Here is a 19364-nt window from a genome sequence, read left to right as displayed (position 1 = left end):
TTCCCCAAATCCTTAACAAGCTTAAACCAGAGGCTTGAGCCCGACTGCAAGCTCGAAGTCCTGGAAGCTGGGAGGGTCCAGATCAGGTCCCGCCTACTCCCGCGCTCATACTCACGCTTCCTGGAAGAAGCCTGGATTAGAGGCTTCTGCGGAACCTGAGCGCGGCGGCTGCGGCGCAGGCCGAGCCAGTTTCCCAGAAGGACTTCGGGTCCTTGCCTTTAGCGGCTCGGCGTGGGGCTAGCGTCTGGGAGCCTCTGCTCTTCCGTTCGTCTGTCCTCGTTCCTGAAACTGCGTAGCAGAACCCCGCAAGCATGTCGGGGTTCAGTCCGGAGCTCATCGACTATCTGGAAGGGAAGATTTCCTTTGAGGAGTTCGAAAGGAGAAGAGAGGAGAGAAAAACCCGCGAGAAGAAAGTGAGGAGATGATAGGCCTGGATGCTGTCACTGTCTTGTCGCCCTAGTACACTTAAGAGATGTGAAGGACCCACTGAATTCACCCTTATGGGGCGGGCCGCGTACCTCTAGCAGTTTCTTCCCCTTTTTACCGAAACTCCGGTTCTCACGTTATCCCTGTGCTAAGCTCCTCTTTAAAACATTTCACTCACCAGAAAGCTTTTGTCTCGGTGGGAACCACTTCTTTCTCTTTTTACTGTTGTCAAACAGTAGATTCTTTTCTTTTTCTTTTTTACTTGAGAGTAGCTTAACGCTGGTAGATTAAATGGGGTGGGGATGGAGATGGGGTGTGGGCAGTAGAGTTTGGAGTCGGTTTGTATCTGCTTCAAGTTCTAGCTTTGCCGCTGTTATTTTTGTGACTTTGAATGCGCAATTCACCTCTGTTCTTGAGGCCTTCGTGTCCATTTCCGGACGGAGTGGTTTCAGCTCCCATTTTTGAGGAGTCTCCCAATGGTGTGATGTAATCCACAGAAACAGTGATTTTTTGTGTGTCTGATAACAAAAAACTTCTCTGGTAAATGAGGAAATACATGACTTTCATGTCTCTTCTCTTGAAATCGGAGGGAAAATAAAAGTAATTGCACCTTTTGAGGTTAGCTGTTGGATTCTTTCCTAAATCATGCAATCAATAGTGCCCCATCTGTTTTCATTTAAAAAGGAAGGCTGAAAAAAGAAAGACTGCAATGTGTATATTAATGAAATTATCAAGGTTTTTAAAATTACTTTTTACAAATAGCTGATTCAGACTGAAGAATGAGACCCAAGTACAGTGAAATGCTGTGACAATATTGAAATTTAGATTTCACATACAATGTATGTGTTCAGAGCTCAAGTTTTATAGAAATAGAAAATGAGACAGATGTTCTGTTCTCAGCTGGAAAGAGCTAAATGTGCATTTGTATTTGGAGTCATTAATTAATTTTCAATCCCAGAGTCTTCAGGAAAAAGGAAAGTCATCAATTGAAGAAAATCCAAATGACTCTGAAGTTCCATCATCATCAGGAATAAACTCTACCAAATCTCAGGGCAAAGATGCCAGTGAAGGTATGTTAAGATCACTGCCTGCATTAAATTTTAATGGTATCTAATAATTTAGTGAAAGTGTTATTTTTTTTTAATTGCTGTGGTATTCTGTTGTTGATATCTGGCTTTTTAGGAACATAGTACTTGGTATATAATAGGTGCTCAATATGTATTTGTTGAATTATTGATTATGGTGCTGCTTAGTGGGCTGTGTTTGTGGAGGAGGGTTTCAAATCTGTATCAGTGTTTGGGAGCCTTTTGGGATCACGATTTTTTAAATTGACCCTCTCACGCGGTTGCTAATTATTCCAGGACTCCCCCAAATTGTAATGAATTATAATTCTATACAAAGGTCTTCCAAATCGCTTCTTTAGTTATGAGAGGTAGAAATGTCAGAGTGGAAGGCTAGTTGGCTGTCCACATGGGACCTTCGACACAGCATAGATATCTTGGTGTATTACCTCATTCCAGGATTCAGTCCTCAGCTCCGCATGACCAGATACTAAATTTGGTTACTGGACCCAGAACAATTAAATTTATGGGAGCCTAAGTGGTGAATTAGTAGGCAAATTATTAATTTCTGGTGATTGATCAGAATACTAATGATAGTTTGTGGTATCCAGTCATTCATATCAAGTAATGTGGGATGCGGAGCTATCAATTAGAATTTAACTGTGGGCATAGGGTCTAACTGAGAACTAAATTAAACTTTCTTGCCTTACTGGGTAGAAATGGATACTGTGCAGGAGACCTAGATTCTGTATCTGGGTCAGGAAGATCCCCTGGAAAAGGGAATGGCTACCCACTTCTGTATTCTTGCCTGGAGAATTCCATGGACAGAGGAGCCTGGTGGGCCACAGTCCATGGAGTCACAAAGAGTTGGACACGACTGAGCAACTATCATTTTCACATATAAGGTCTAATTGAGAACTAAGCTAAACTTTCTGGCCCTTAGGGGGTAGAAATGGAGGCTGATTGTTTTTCTTCCAAACAAGTAAGACTTTACACAGAGAAAATACTAGTAAGGTGAACAGAAAATGAACAGGTTTTGTCTGCCTCCTTGGACCAAGTGGGGAAGAAAGGGCAAAGAGGAGAGAAAATTAGGATTATAGATTCTTTGCTAGGCAAGTGGAATGAAAAAGCGGGCTGAAGTTGTTCTAAAATCTGTGAGTCCTTCCTTATCTGCTCAGAGGAAGAGCTGCTCTTCTACCATAACGTTGTCTTTGAGGTGCAACTGTTAGTAGCAGGCGTCATGGGATGCTTGCCAGTGAAAGTGAAAGAGTCAGTCGCTAAGACATGTCCAACTCTTTGTGATTCCGGGGACTGTATCCCACCAGGCTCCTCTGTCCATGGGATTCTCCAGGCCGAAAAAGGTGGTTACTTGAATCAGGGCTTTCTGCTTACCATGAGTAGTCAGGCATACTAGCCTCAGCTCAAATAATACAGTCATTTTAAGATATTAAGCTCCCAGTTTCCTAGGAATGTATTTCGTATAGTGACTTTGTGTTCAGGAACCTTGCTAAATTCATAAATTCTGACAGTTTTTGTGCATAGATTCTTTTGGATATTCTATGTATCATCATGTAATCTGTGAATGACAGTTTTATTTCTTTGTTAATCTTTATGCCTTTTTTTCTCCTCCCTTATTACATTGACTAGAATCTCCAGTAAAATCTTGAAAGGAATGGTGATAGTAGGCATGCTTGTCTCATTGCCAGTATCTTTGGATAATTAGCCATTAACTGTGTTTGTGGAACCTTTTTTGTATGTACTTTTTATCAAGTTAAAGGTATTCTCTTACATTTCTTTTGACTAAAAATTTTTATTAGGAATAGGTGTTGGATTTTATCAGATGCTTCTCTGGGGGAATTCACTGGCAGTTAAGTGGTTAGAATTCAGTGCTTTCACTGCCAAGGCCTGAGTTTCATCCCTGGTTGGGGAACTGAGATCCTTCAAGCCATGCAGCATGGCCAAAAAAGCTTCTGTGTATCACGATGATTGTATGACTTTTCTCTTTTTTTGTATTACTGTAATAAATTTTATTGATTTGTTTTACAACATTACATTTATTTTGGGTGTTTAGAATTCTTGAAGATGATCATTATGATGTCATAGTAAGTATAATATTTATTCCTCAAAACATGTGGGTTTTTTTTCATTCTCTTCTTCCTTAAATATATTGACTGTCTTATTTGTCTAGCATCCTTGCGATTTGAGGTAATTTTACATAAGTGAATAAGCTTTAGGATTTTTTAATAAATATATTTATGTACATTTATTTTAACTGTTTCATTGTAGCTTTTCTAAAATATGCCATATCTCTGCTTTAACAACAAATTGGCTTCTAAACTTTTCTTTATTATTCAAGATAATCATTATAAACTTACAGAAATAATTTTACTGTAGTGATCTCCTCAGATACAGAGGAAATATGTTATTTTGTTCCTGAAATAATAATGTTGTTTTAATAATAATAGCATTTATTAAGCTCTTACTGTATGTTGGGCATTTTTCTCAGTATATATATTTGAAGACTCAGAGTAACCCTGTAAGGCAGACGTTATTGATCCCTTTTACAGATGAGCAAACTGAGGTACAGAGAGCTTCAGTAATTTGCCCAAGGTAAAACAGCTGGCAATAGATAGTGGTAAAGTTTGAAACCAGACAGCTTGACTCTAGAGGCCTCACCTTAAACCCCTGTGCTATATGCCCTGGTTATGTACCACCAGACTTGTTCTTAGGTCTTAGGTTAGTTAGTTCTTAGGTCTGTGTCCTGAAATTCCTTAATTTTTTTTTTCCTCTCTGCTTTTAACTATTACTCTGTGTTTCTGATTTCCTACTTAATTTTGCCTGTATGTCTGGATAAGGCCTAAAGGATGAGTCAGCAGTTCCTACAAAGTAAAAAACATGGCCTTTTTGACAGCTTTCTTTGGATTGTTTTTGGGAATGTTCATTTGTCTTTTACTTTCAAGTTTGGTAATTCTGGGGTAGAAATTTATATTCCAGAAAATACCGTTTGTTTTTCTTTCAAGTGCTGAGTATGCTAAAGCTTTTGTTTCCTACCTCAATGTCTTTTTCTTTAGGCGAAACATCAGATGGAGTCAGTAAGTCAGTTCACAAGGTCTTTGCTTCCATGCTTGGAGAGAATGAAGATGAGGAGGAGGAAGAGGAAGAAGAGGAGGAAGAAGAGGAGGAAGAAACGCCTGAGCAACCCACTGCTGGCGACGTGTTTGTACTGGAGATGGTTCTCAATCGTGAAACCAAGAAAATGATGAAAGTAAAGTGTTTCTTATTTTGGTATTTATAAACAGAATGTAAAAATGTGACATAGAAATTGAAAAAAAAAGTCTTTACACATTTATACTGAAAGAATTCAACTGTAAGAAAGGAAATACTGTGAGATTGCTACTGTTACTGATTTCTTATGTTTCATTTTTAGAGATTTTAAAATGTTAAACCTTAATTATTATTATAAATGTCAAAATTTACTACAATTTTGCTATTAAAAGGTTTATATTGTATCTTGATTTTTTTTTAACCTAATTTATTCTGAGTAGGGGAGAAGGCAATGACAACCCACTCCAGTACTCTTGCCTGGAAAATCCCATGGACAGAGGAGCCTGGTAGGCTGCAGTCCATGGGATCGCGAAGAGTCAGACACGACTGAGTGACTTCCCTTTCACTTTTCACTTTCATGCATTGGAGAAGGAAATGCCAACCCTCTCCAGTGTTCTTGCCTGGAGAATCCCAGGGACAGCGGAGCCTGGTGGGCTTCAGTCTGTGGGGTTGCACAGAGTCGGACACGACTGAAGCGACTTAGCAACAGCAGTAGCATTCTGAGTAGATAAATTTGAGAGAAGAATCTTCAGTAGATTGCATCATAAATCTCCTGGCATATAAATCCATTTTGCAACATCCAGTTCTACATTTGGTCTAATTAGTAATTTAGTAATGCCTGACCAGTTTGATTTTTGCTCTATTTAAATACTTTATTGTACTTTGAACTTGCTACTGTAGGAAAGTTTTGTTGGGTTGGGTTTGTTTTCTGTTTGAGTCTAAATGTCATTTTTGTTTTGTAGGAGAAAAGACCTCGGAGTAAACTTCCCAGAGCTCTGAGAGGTCTCATGGGTGAAGCCAACATTCGCTTTGCTCGAGGAGAACGTGAAGAGGCGATATTGATGTGCATGGAAATTATAAGACAAGGTGTTTAATGTGGGGATTATTGACAATAGCATTTTAATAGTCTGACTTTTAAAACAAAGGGAGGAGTACCTCACTCTTCTATTTGGAAAATATATTCAGGAGCTTGGAGGTGATTGTAATAACTGATATAATTACCAGTTGAATAGGAATCATTGCCAATAAAATGATAATCACAGAGTATGATTCAATGAAATATCATTAATATATATTGAACTCTTAACAGACTTTTAAAAAAATCTGTTTTTGAACATTTCATTTTAGGAGTTTTATATGTTTATAATATGTCTTTTTAAAATATTGGCAAACACATTATTTTAAAGCCAATTTTGAGGAGTGTTCTTTTTCTACCATTTTCCAAATCGACACTGTTAGATTATTTTAATCTACTTTTTGATAAAAGACAATATATACTTGTTATCTTTCCATTAAACTGCAAAGCTCAGGCATATTGAAAGATATCTTTAGAAGTCACTTTTTGACTAATCGCTTGCATTTATTATTTTGTTTTCCTGGTGTGTTGCCAAGTGATGCCCTGCGTAGTGGCTTGAGCAGTCTACTACAGTGAACTTTCAGTTTATCTTTTCCATATTTTGGCATTTCCTTTCATTTAGTCTAGGGTCCTTTTCAGTATTATCTGTTCCTTTATTAGTTTATAATTGTTTATTTTGACAGTTACCTTTGATTTTAATCCCTCATGTTCTTAGAACCTTAATTCAGAAACATTATTTCAGAAATGTGGATTAACCTTTCACTTTGATAATCCGGGTTTAGGTGCTAGTTAGATATCTTCTCACCATTAATCCCATATTTCTCAGTGTGGAAGCTGGATCATGATGATTTAACCCCACTGATGTGGCTGATGCTCATTGGGATGAACTTGCTGAATTAATGAGCCATGTTTAGCCTTATCAAAGAGGACTTTTCATGAGGGGGATGTGGTAGAGAGTAGGGTTTTTTATGAAATTACACTTTGCTTAGAGAAAAGAATAGTTTTTAAATCCTAAGAGTATATGAAAATACACTAAAGCAAATGTACTGTTTGTATAATTCTGTTCAAATTATTTTAAAAAGCATAAGAATCCATAATTTGAAACAAATTGATATTAGCATAAGTGTCTTCCCTCAGCCAATGAAATTTGTTCTTTTATTCTATTCATTATAGCTCCTTTGGCTTATGAGCCATTTTCCACTCTTGCTATGATATATGAGGACCAAGGTGACATGGAGAAATCATTGCAGTTTGAATTGATTGCTGCACATTTAAATCCCAGTGACACTGAAGAATGGGTTAGATTGGCAGAAATGTCCCTGGAACAAGACAATATTAAGCAGGCTATATTTTGCTACACAAAAGGTAATAAAAATGTTTTTCTTGCTTTGTTTGATAAAATGTTATGTAATAGATTTTCTGATCAATGTACTTGCTATTCTGGGGTGCTGTTAGTTGAAATATATTTATTCCTTGTATTCTGTTATACCGGAGGTAAGTATTTGGGCTCCCTGTATTTTCACATTTATCAGCAACTTTGTTTATATTTTGAGCTAATACAGTAAAACCATTGGTTGAAGACAAGACCTTTGTTTTCCTGCCAAGATCAGCGTTGATTCCAAGATGTTTCTTGAGAGATAATATTAGACATCAGTGACCAAATGAAGGTTAATAGGGAGATTTTAGGCTTCTATTTGGAGAAGGCAATGGCACCCCACTCCAGTACTCTTGCCTGGAAAATCCCATGGACGGAGGAGCCTGGTAGGCTGCAGTCCATGGGGTCGCGAAGAGTCGGACATGACTGAGTGACTTCACTTTCACTTTTCACTTTCATGCACTGGAGAAGGAAATGGCAACCCACTCCAGTGTTCTTGCCTGGAGAATCTCAGGGATGGGGGAGCCTGGTGGGCTGCCATCTATGGGGTCACACAGAGTCGAACACGACTGAAGTCTTAGTAGTAGTAGTAGGCTTCTATTTGGTCAAGCATAATCTAGCATTCCTGTGAAGGTAGATTTAGTCTGGAATAAACCAATTGGTTCTGTTGGCAAATTAGCATAGAGTGTTTAATAGATTTTCTAAAAAGATGGGTCACATCCAGGTACCATGAGCCCCCTTTTATAATAAATCTGTAACTTATATTCCTTATTTTCTTTTTAGCACTTAAATATGAACCTACTAATGTCCGTTACCTGTGGGAGCGATCAAGCCTTTATGAACAGATGGGAGATCACAAAATGGCAATGGATGGTTATAGGCGTATTTTAAACCTTTTGTCTCCATCTGATGGTGAACGATTTATGCAATTGACTAGAGATATGGCAAAGTAAGTTTCAGGTTGAAATATACATAAATGTTCTTATTAATCATCTTGTTTTTGAAATCAAAAGATATATTTAAAGTGAATATACTTTTTATTGAGGTTCAGGAAAGTGTTTTGCGGAATTCCTGTATTTTAATATTGTGCTTAAATACAGAGGTTTTTTTCCCCCCAGTACTCTTTTATTTCCAAGTTGACTGTGTGATTGTTTAGAAAAAATTGTATTATATATTTGATTATCTTTCATGTGCCCAGAAGTTTAAAAATGGAACATGTTCTGAAGGATGACTAGATTCCCAGGTTTTCATAAATTATGTACGTATACACTAAGTTATTGCAAATGTGCTAGTGAAATATTTATGCTCTGAGATCTACAGTCATTTTATCTTGAGCCTGTACTAGAATGACGTTTTAAGATGAAAACTTTTCTTTAGGTTGGCACATGCTACCAACATTAGTCATTAATTTAGAGTTTAGTAGCATGGGCAGCTGGTGGGGAAGGCATATTTGGATTAATCAGAGTTGGAGTTTTATCAGATGACCTTGATAAAGGGAGAGAAGTGCAGGAGAACTGAGATGCACAAGGGAGTAATTGTAATATTGGATGACAGAGAAGGAGAAAAGTGAGGACAGGAATGGCAGCCACAGTAAAAAGTGGTAGGATGAATGTTTTGTAGATCCCATTGAGGTAGGAAAGTTATTGGTATTGAGTTACAAAGGGAGTGAGCTAGAATGATATGAGGTAGCTTTGGGAGAGTGAGATGCTTGATGTTATGACATGGTTATACTGACAGTACACATTTTTCTCTGGATCATCTCTGATTATGATTTTAAAGAAGAGTTTTCTCCTCCCAAATTTTAAGAAAATGAGATTCATAGTTAATAGAGGGCCTGTGTAGGAAAATGAGTTTTATAATCCGAATTAATAAGCACTGATCAATTTTTGCCATTAATATTTTAGGAGTTACTATGAAGCCAATGATGTTACTTCAGCTATTAACATAATTGAAGAAGCTCTCTCAAAACACCAGGGCCTAGTCTCCATGGAAGATGTTAACATTGCAGCTGAACTATACATTTCTAATAAACAATATGACAGAGCTTTGGAGGTAGGAATATTTATGTGTTTCTCTGTTAGGTTTTGAACGTGCACTTTTTTTTGTTTTAGAAATTCTTACAAATTGACAATTCCTCACCTAAGTTATATATATTATTTATTTTAAACTATACATTTAAAGTTTGTATGGACACACTTAAGTTCTGTAATAATCCTGTATGAAATATAAAATGTAGTTACCATATGATAAAAGCTGTTGCTGTTTTCACAGATGCTAGGTACGCCTGTACTTCAGCATAGCAGGACTCAGCAGCAGACTAATGGTTATGATTCATTTCTTAATCTTTTGGGAAAATTAGATTGGTTTGATATAGAGAAATTATGTATTTTTAGTGAATCATTAGTTAATATGATATAAAAATGTTAATGTATCACATTGGCTCCTGCTCCGCCCCCTCCCCCCCATACTTTTAGGTAATTACAGATTTTTCTGGAATTGTGCTGGAAAAAAGAACTACAGAAGAAGGCACTTCGGAAGAGAATAAAGGTTGTAATTTCCTCTGCATAGGAGAGAGTGCATAATCCTTTTGTTCATAACGTGGTATTTTGAAATTAGTAGTGTTTTCATAGCAAGTTTTCCCAAGAAGCATGTTTTCCTAACAAAGATTCCATATCATTTTCTTGTGAGTATTCACTGACAGGTGATTTTTTTTTTAACTTGGTTTTAGTCCTTTTTTTTCCCCCTCAGTACATCTGTTTGAACTTGGCGTTTGTCATTGACACAGGGCCTTGATAGTGTTATGTGAAAAAGAATGAATTATGGAGCAGCTTATCAGAAACCTTTCAAACTAAAGCAATTTACTTTTTAAAAAGGGCTTAAAATGCTCTCTACTAATCTTTTTCAAACTTATTAAATATTGAAAAAATTCTGTTTCAAACTTAAGCATTCACTTAAAATTCTGCTTTAAACTTAAGCACAATATTACATCATCCCTTTCTCAGTCTCTTTTGTAGTGAAGACTAAAAAAAGGCTCTTGGATTCAAGAAGAAAAAGAGAAAGTTCATATATCCTTATTTGTCACTTTTTTTTTTAGTTTTTTGTGGTTTTTTATAGAAGATGTGGGAGTTTATGTAGATTTTTGGCAAGTGGATAAAGTATTAGGAAAATAGGAAGGATAATTGCTAATCAAAAGAGAGACCAAAGGAAATTTAAGAGCCTAGAACCAGAGTTGGCCAAACTTAGAACTGACTGTAGAATCATTTGCTTTGAGTAAAGTAAATGAGGTCTTAGATAGAAGGTATAGTTTGCTTCATTTGCTCCACTTTCTAAGATTATAAGGAACTTTTTGTTTGTCTGATGCACAGCTGGTGACAACGTTATCTGTGCTATACCTGATGGTGTGCCAATAGACATCACAGTGAAGCTGATGGTCTGCCTTGTACATCTCAACATTCTTGAACCACTTAATGTAAGTAGCATTAAGATTTGCACTTGAGATACTTTAGATCACATCTATAATGTTTTTCTTTAGATAGCAGGAAATTATAAGTTGACCCTAGATTTCACATTTTTTGATAACCAGGAAGTCACAGTAAGCATCATATTATTTTTGTGTGAATGTCTTTTAAAAGCTAAGTGTTTGGAACTGGGCTTATAATGATTTGTTTTTCTTGAGAATAATCCAGAGATTAGAATGTGAGATTAGGCCTTTTAGACAGTTGGCAGTTTCTGACAGTTGTTCTCTTTTGCTGACTTCAGACTAAGTATTTTATTAAATAAAAAAATACTGGATATCTACTTTATAGACTTTAGGATAAAGTGTTGAATAAAATACTCAAATCCCTGTCCTCATGGATCTTTTGATTTAATGGGATTAGGTAATAAATACATAAAATATAGAATGCTAGTTGGTGATAAGTGCTCTGGAGAAAAATCAGAGAAGAATAGGAAATATTGGGGGTGGGAGCAGTTGCAGTTGTATTAAATTGGTGAAGAAAAGCCTCCCCTGAAAGTAACATTTGAATGACATGAAGGAAGTGAAGAATAGGCCAAGCAGGTAACGGAGGGAACGGCTTTCTGGGGAAACAGCAAACACAGAAGCCCTGCGACATGGGCTTGCTTGACTTGCTTGAGGGAGAGCACAGCAGATCAGTGTTATCTTAGCTCCTCCAATGCCTGCCTTATAACACGTCTTCAGAAGTAATGTGTTGAGTGAGTGAATGATGGCAGTATGAATTCTTTATAATAGAGACACAGTAATGATTTAAGAAATGATCATGTTAAGCTGTTTTTATTAAGCCTTGCTCCTTTTAGATTCACCTCAGATAACTAGTGTATATGTTAAAAAGAAATACAAGTAGATGTGTTTATTTGTAATGAACGCTTGACTTCAGACTGTTACTTTGGGGTCTAGCCTCTGTTGACAACACTAGTGGAACAGAATCCTGAAGACATGGGAGACCTCTATCTTGATGTTGCTGAAGCTTTCCTGGATGTTGGTGAATATAATTCTGCACTTCCCCTCCTTAGTGCACTGGTCTGCTCTGAAAGATACAACCTCGCAGTGGTTTGGCTTCGGCATGCAGGTAATTCTTTTTTGTAGGAAGGGAAAGTTTTAATCACATAAGCAGGCCAGAACTTACTTCCCCAAAATGGTAATAGTTATTATAAAATGTTAATGTCTTTGTGAAAATACTTCTGGTTTCAGGGCAGTTTTTTGAAAGTCAGTATTTTAAATTGTCTTGATTCACCACTAACTGATTTTCCCTCACAAATGCATTGGGGAATGATTCATTTAATGGTACCTGAGTGAAATAAAAGGACTAACATGTCTCTATTAAAACATACTGTAAATACCTATCTTTTAGCTGTTTTAACCTTAGGCTCTGGTTTTTAGTAATAGATTGTCAGACTTAGAGTGCAATCTCACTTTTGAAGAGCTTCTAAGGATTTATATTTAATGTTATTTTCAGGGAAAAGTTAATATATTTTCAGTGTTTTTTGAGCAAATCCAATGAAGATTGGATTTTATCTGTCAATTTATTTCGCTGCATCTAAATCTAGAGTAATCTGAAATAAATTGTTGAGAGTGGGAAAAACAGCTTGAGAAAAACTACTAAATCTCTTCCAGAAATGTATGAAAAGCAAAAATATTCTAATAGGATTTCCTATTGAATCAACATAAGAGATGCCTTAAAATTTGAATAGTCTCTGTTTCAAATATCGTATAATGACACAGTTTTAATATTTAAAATATTTTGAAGTACTATATAGTAGCAGAAAGTTCTCTATAAATAGAGGAGCACTGATTGATATTTTGAGATATATCACAGATCAGTATCAGTTCAGTTGCTCAGTACTGTCCGACTCTTTGCAACCCCATGGACTGTAGCACGTTAGGCATCTCAGTCCATGACCAATTCCCAGAGTTTACTCAAACTCGTGTCCATTGAGTCAATGATGCCATCCTAACCATCTCATCCTCCATCGTCCCCTTCTCCCCCTGCCTTCAGTCTTTCTCAGCATCAGAGTCTTTTCAAATGAGTGAGTTCTTCACATCAGGTAGCCAAAGTATTGAAGTTTCAGCTTCAACATCAGTCCTTCCAATGAATATTCAGAACAGATTTCTTTTAGGATGGACTGGTTGTATCTCCTTGCAGTCCAAGGGACACACAAGAGTCTTCTTCAACACCACATTCAAAAGCATCAGTTCCTCAGTGCTCAGCTTTCTTGATAGTCCAACTCTCACATCCATACGTGACTACTGGAAAAACCAAAGCCTGACTGCATGGATCTTTGTTGGCAAAGTAATTATTGTCTCTGCTTTATAATATGCTGTCTACGTTGATCATAACTTTTCTTCCAAGAAGTTCAGTTCAGTTGCTCAGTTGTGTCTGACTCTTTGTGAACCCATGAACCTCAGCACTCCAGGCCTCCCTGTCCATCACCAACTCCCAGAGTTTACCCACACCCATCCATTGAGTCGGTGATCCCATCCAACCATCTCATCCTCTGCCGTCCCCTTCTCCTTCTGCCCTCAATCTTTCCCAGCATCAGAGTCTTTTCAAATGAGTCAGCTCTTCACATCAGGTGGCCGAAGTATTGGAGTTTCAGCTTCAACATCAGTCCTTCCAAAGAACACTCAAGACTTATATCCTTTAGGATGGACTGGTTGGATCTCCTTGCAGTCCAAGGGATCTCAAGAGTCTTCTCCAGCACCATATTTCAAAAGCATCAGCTCTTCGGTGCTCAGCTTTCTTTATAGTCCAACTCTCACATTCATACATGACTACTGGGAAAACCATAAGACTTGACTAGATGGACCTTTGTTGGCAAAGTAATGTCTCTGCTTTTTAATATGCTGTCTAGGTTGGTCATAACTTTCCTTCCAAGGAGTAAGCATCTTTTAATTTCATGGCTGGAATCACCATCTGCAGTGATTTTGGAGCCTCCCCACCCCCACCCCCCCACCACCGCCTGCCAAAATAAAAGTTAGCCACTGTTTCCCCATCTATTTGCCATGAAGTGATGGGACCAGATACCATGATCTTTTCTGAATGTTGAGCTTTAAGCCAACTTTTTCACTCTCCTCTTTCACTTTCATCAAGAGGCTGTTTAGTTCTTCTTCACTTTCTGCCTTAAGGGTGGTATCATCTGCATATCTGAGGTTATTGATATTTCTCCCAGCAATCTTGATTCCAGCTTGTGCTTCTTCCAGCCCAGCATTTCTCATGATGTACTCTGCATATAAGCCAAATAAGCATGGTGAAAATATACAGCCTTGACGTACTCCTTTCCCTATTTGGAACCAGTCTGTTATTATATGTCCAGTTCTAACTGTTGCTTCCTGACCTGCATGCAGATTTCTCAAGAGGCAGGTCAGGTGGTCTGGTATTCACATCTCTTGAAAAATACTTCACAGTTTGCTGTGATCCACACAGTCAAAGGCTTTTGCATAGTCAGTAAAGCAGAAATAGATGTTTTTCTGGAACTCTCTTGCTTTTTTGATGATCCAGCAGATATTGGTAATTTGATCTCTGGTGCCTCTGCCTTTTCTAAAATCAACCTGAACATCTGGAAGTTCACGGTTCACGTACTGTTGAAGCCTGGCTTGAAGAATCTTGAGCATTTCTTTACTAGCATGTGAGGTGAGTGCAATTGTGTGGTAGTTTGAGCATTCTTTAGCATTGCCTTTCTTTGGGATTGGAATGAAAGCTGCCTTTTTCCAGTCCTGTGGCCACTGCTGAATTTCCAAATTTGCTGGCATATTGAGTGTAACACTTTCACAGCATCATCTTTTAGGATTTGAAATAGCTCAACTGGAATTCCATTGCCTCGGCTAGTTTTGTTCATAGTAATGTTTCCTAAGGCCCCCTTGACTTCACATTCCAGGATGTTTGGCTCTAGGTGAGTGATCACACCATCGTGATTATCTGGGTCATGAAGATGTTTTTTGTATAGTTCTTCTGTGTATTCTTGCCACCTCTTCTTAATATCTCCTGCTTCTGTTAGGTCCATGCCATTTCTGTCCTTTAATGAGCCCATCTTTGCATGAAATGTTCCCTTAGTATCTCTTAATTTTCTTGAAGAGATCTGTAGTCTTTCCTATTCAGTTGTTTCCCTCCATTTCTTTGCACTGATCACTGAGGAAGGCTTTCTTTTTTCTCCTTGCTGTTCGTTGGAACTCTGCATTCAAATGGGTATATCTTTCCTTTTCTCCTTTGCTTTTCGCTTCTCTTCTTTTCACAGTTATTTATAAGGCCTCCTCAGACAGCCATTTTGCTTTTTGCATTTGTTTTCCATGGGGATGGTCTTGATCCCTGTCTCCTGTACAGTGTCACGAACCTCATTCCATAGTTCATCAGGCACTCTATCAATCAGATCTAGGCCCTTAAATCTATTTCTCACTTCCACTGTGTAATGAGAAGGGATTTGATTTAGGTCATACCTGAATGGTCTAGTCATTTTCCCTACTCTTCAATTTAAGAAATTGAATTAAGAATCTGACAATAAGGAGTTCATGATCTGAGCCGCAGTCAGCTCCTGGTCTTGTTTTTGTTGACTGTATTCAGCTTCCCCATCTTTGGCTGCAAAGAATATAATCAGTCATATTTCAGTGTTAACCATCTGATGATGTCCATGTGTAGAGTCTTCTCTTGCATTTTTGGAAGAGGGTGTTTTTTATGACCAGTGCATTCTCTTGGCAAAACTCTATTAACCTTTGCCCTGCTTCATTCTGTACTCCAAGGCCAAATTTGCCTGTTACTCCAGATGTTTTTGACTTCCTACTTTTGTATTCCAGTCCCCTATAATGAAAAGACCATTTTTTTGGGGTGTTAGTTCTAGAAGGTCTTGGAGGTCTTCATAGAACCGTTCAACTTCACCTTTTTCAGCATTACTGGTTGGGGCATAGACTTGGATTACTGTGATATTGAATGGCTTGCCTTGGAAATGAGCAGAGATCATTCTGTCATTTTTGAGATTGCATCCAAGTACTGCATTTCCGACTCTTTTGTTGACTATGTTGGCTACTCCATTTCTTTTAAGAGATTCTTGCCCACAGTAATAGATATAATGGTCATCTGAGTTAAATTCACCCATTCCAGTCCAGTTTAGTTCGCTGATTCCTAAAATGTCAACGTTTACTCTTGCCATCTCCTGTTTGACCACTTCCAATTTGCCTTGATTCATGGACCTAAGATTCCAGGTTCCTATGCAGTATTGCTCTTTACAGCATCAGACCTTGCTTCCATCACCAGTCACATCCACAACTGGGTGTTGTTTTTCCTTTGGCTCTGTCTCTTCATTCATTCTAGAGTTATTTCTCCACTGATCTCCAGTAGCATACTGAGCATCTACCAACCTGGGGAGTTCATCTTTCAGTGTCCTATCTTTTTGCCTTTTCATACTGTACGTGGTGTTCTCAAAAGAATACTGGAGTGGTTTGCCATTCCCTTCTCCAGTGGACCATATCACAGGTATGAAATAACAGAGGACTTAATGGTTAAGATAACACTTTATTTGGATGACTGAACAGGAATACAGATGTAAAAGTTTACATACATAAGTTTATATAAAAAGTTACATAATTTGTAGGTTTTTAATTTTAAAAGACATAAATTAAGGGAATTAAATTTTTTATTGCCTTCTGTAGGGCTGTGGTTTTGAAGCTTCTCTTGTTACTAGCAGTAGATGTTTTTAAATCCTCTTTAATTATAATCATGATACTGATTAATGCTTTTTCTATGTTGAACATATGTAGCTTTACATGAGTGGGAGGTAGAACCTCAGTATTGTCTAAAAATCATAAGGAAATTTGGAATACTAGAGAAGAAACATCATTAGAGGAATTTAATGCTTGTAGCATAATAAGGAAGTATCTTTTAAAGTGATAAGTGAAAAATTATGAGAAATTCCATCATGGTGATTCACCCATATTTAGTAGCCTTCCTTCATTACCAGAGTTTAACCTGAAGATAGTGGTGAGGAGATATTTGAGAAATGTGAGATTTGAGAAAATAGTAGGACGCAAAATACCATCTTCGGAGTTCAGTGCAGTGAGACGGAAAGAGATGAAAGGGCCTGTGTTTGTAAGTGCTGTGGCTGTTTGGGTGGGAAGAAGAAATGCTTACTGGGAATTCATCATCAAATTGTAGGACTTAATGATTGATTGGCATAAAGTATGAGGAATAGGGCCCAATAACTTCACCTCTAAGGACTTATTCTGAGGAAGTAATTGAATGAGGTGAGGAGAAATTTTATATTGGAGATCACAAAACTCAGGAGCCTGTCAAATAACTGAAGTGAATGAAGTAGGTAAGTGAGAGGCCCAGGGCAGGTTGGGAACTGGAGAGCCCCGTCTAAAGGGTACTGCTGTTTCTTGGCATGGCTGATGCAGCATGTGGGAATGAAGGGACTCAACTGTTGCCAAAACCAGATTTTCCGAAAGAATCCTGTAACTTGGATTTTTAAAAAAAATACCAACTTTTAAAGATGTAGACAGTTTACTGTTTTTAACAGTACTGTGGCCCAACAAAGTGTCCCTGTGGGTTAAATTGGTCTCCCAGTTTGTGAACTCTGACTTATATACATGAAGATGTTTACTGTAGGGTTATTTATTAGAGTGAAAATTGAGGAATAACCTAAATGTCAAGCAGTATGGTTAAGTATAAACTGGAAAATTCTGAAAGAGATGGGAATACCAGATCACCTGACCCGCCTCTTGAGAAACCTATATGCAGGTCAGGAAGCAACAGTTAGAACTGGACATGGAAGAACAGACTGGTTCCAAATAGGAAAAGGAGTACGTCAAGGCTGTATATTGTCACCCTGCTTATTTAACTTAGATGCAGAGTACATCATGAGAAACACTGGGCTGGAAGAAGCACAAGCTGGAATCAAGATTGCTGGGAGAAATATCAATAACCTCAGATATGCAGATGACACCACCCTTATGGCAGAAATTGAAGAGGAACTAAAAAGCCTCTTGATGAAAGTGAAAGAGGAGAGTGAAAAAGTTGGCTTAAAGCTCAACATTCAGAAAACGAAGATCATGGCATCTGGTCCCATCACTTCGTGAGAAATAGATGGGGAAACAGTGGTAACAGTGTCAGACTTTATTTTTTTGGGCTTCAAAATCACTGCAGATGGTGACCACAGCCGTGAAACTAAAAGGCTCTTACTCCTTGGAAGGAAAGTTATGACCAACCTAGATAGCATATTAAAAAGCAGAGACGTTACTTTGCCAACAAAGGTCCATCTAGTCAAGGCTATGGTTTTTCCAGTAGTCATGTATGGATGCGAGAGTTGGACTGTGAAGAAGGCTGAGCACCGAAGAGCTGACGCTTTTGAAATATGGTGCTGGAGAAGACTCTTGAGATCCCTTGGACTGCAAGGAAATCCAACCAGTCCATTGGACTGGTGCTAAAGCTGAAACTCCAGTACTTTGGCCACCTCATGCAAAGAGTTGACTCATTGGAAAAGACTTTGACGCTGGCAGGGATTGGAGGCAGGAGGAAAAGGTGACGACAGAGGATGAGATGGCTGGATGGCATCACCGACTCAATGGACTTGAGTTTGAGTGAACTCCAGGAGTTGGTGATGGACAGGGAGGCCTGGCGTGCTGCAGTTCATGGGATCGCAAAGAGTCGGACACGACTGAGTGACTGAACTGAACTGATGGTTAAGTAAATAATAAAGTTAATTGAATATTGTAACCAGTCAGAATGCCAGTGAAGGCACAGGGAAATGTTGAAAGCCAAATATAAGTAAATAAAGCAGAACACCAAATTGTGTATTTATATAATGATCACATACTTATAGCATAGAGATTGGAAGGGATAGTTGTTTTAAAATACAGATATATGCATTAATCTCCTTCTTGTTATAATTTTTATATTGCTGTAACATTTCTTTTAAAATGGAGAAATAATTTTGGCCCTCTTACAAATCTTTATTTTAACATCGTTTTAGAATGCTTAAAGGCCTTAGGCTACATGGAGCGTGCTGCCGAAAGCTATAGCAAAGTGGTTGATCTGGCTCCTCTTCATTTGGATGCAAGAATTTCACTTTCCACCCTTCAGCAGCAGCTGGGTCGTCCCGAGAAAGCTCTGGAAGCCCTGGAACCAATGTATGATCCAGATACATTAGCACAAGATGCAAACGCAGCGCAGCAGGTAGGCCATGCAATGTGGAAGTTTTTCTCGGTGGGCTGTATTTTAGAATTTTCTTATATTTTAGAGACTTTAAGGATGTTTCTCCAGCTTATAACCAAGTTTAATTTTAGTGTATTACATTCAGTGTTTTTGAAAAATGGTTTTGAATCTTAAGTTACAACAGCTTAACATTGTAATTATTAATGTAATTTATAGTTTTTAAAATGTTGGGTTTTAATTTTTGTGGGAGATCACAAAGCAGATGTTCTTAAGGTTTAGTTTCTAAGACATAGCTTTTTTGTGCAAGCCAAACAACTTGAAACAGAAGAATCTTGTCGCACTATCCTATGCTTATTTCCTTAGGAACTGAAGTTACTGCTTCAACGTTCTACTCTGTTATTTTCACAAGGCAAAATGTATGGTTATGTGGATACCTTGCTTACCATGTTAGCCATGCTTTTAAAGGTAGGTAGTAATCTGTCTTTATATTAGCCTTGTTGACTTTTTAAGTGTTTAGAATTTGGTTTAAACATAGATCATAACTATTTTGTAACTCCCTTTTACTCTTGAACTTTTTAAAGTTAAAATCAGATAAAAGGCAGACAACCTAGAGATTAACGGTATGTAATTGAAAGTCTACATGAAAGTATAAACTTGACTACAGATTG

At 37.8% G+C, this 19364-nt stretch overlaps 1 protein-coding gene across 1 annotated transcript; it reads left to right on the top strand.

The window, feature by feature from the left end:
* The first annotated feature begins 311 nt into the window (after positions 1-311).
* GTF3C3 (general transcription factor IIIC subunit 3) lies at positions 312-10538 on the top strand. Its single transcript, XM_068967840.1, has 9 exons — positions 312-413; positions 1385-1496; positions 4559-4752; positions 5555-5678; positions 6841-7032; positions 7826-7991; positions 8947-9094; positions 9517-9589; positions 10408-10538. The coding sequence occupies exons 1-9, from the start codon at positions 312-314 to the stop codon at positions 10536-10538; spliced, it is 1242 nt and encodes a 413-aa protein (XP_068823941.1).
* Positions 10539-19364: the final 8826 nt, after the last annotated feature.

Source organism: Capricornis sumatraensis, chromosome 3 (genome assembly GCF_032405125.1).
Source record: "Capricornis sumatraensis isolate serow.1 chromosome 3, serow.2, whole genome shotgun sequence".
Taxonomy (NCBI): Eukaryota; Metazoa; Chordata; class Mammalia; order Artiodactyla; family Bovidae; genus Capricornis; species Capricornis sumatraensis.
This window is presented reverse-complemented; position numbering and strand designations above follow the sequence as displayed.

Excerpts from the sequence above, each read along its gene's own strand:
- GTF3C3 (XM_068967840.1), top strand. The coding sequence starts at position 312 with ATGTCGGGGTTCAGTCCGGAGCTCATCGACTATCTGGAAGGGAAGATT. Across the intron at positions 4,753-5,554 it reads AAACCAAGAAAATGATGAAA|GAGAAAAGACCTCGGAGTAA; the intron begins GTAAAGTGTTTC and ends TTTGTTTTGTAG. Across the intron at positions 7,992-8,946 it reads TTGACTAGAGATATGGCAAA|GAGTTACTATGAAGCCAATG; the intron begins GTAAGTTTCAGG and ends TTAATATTTTAG.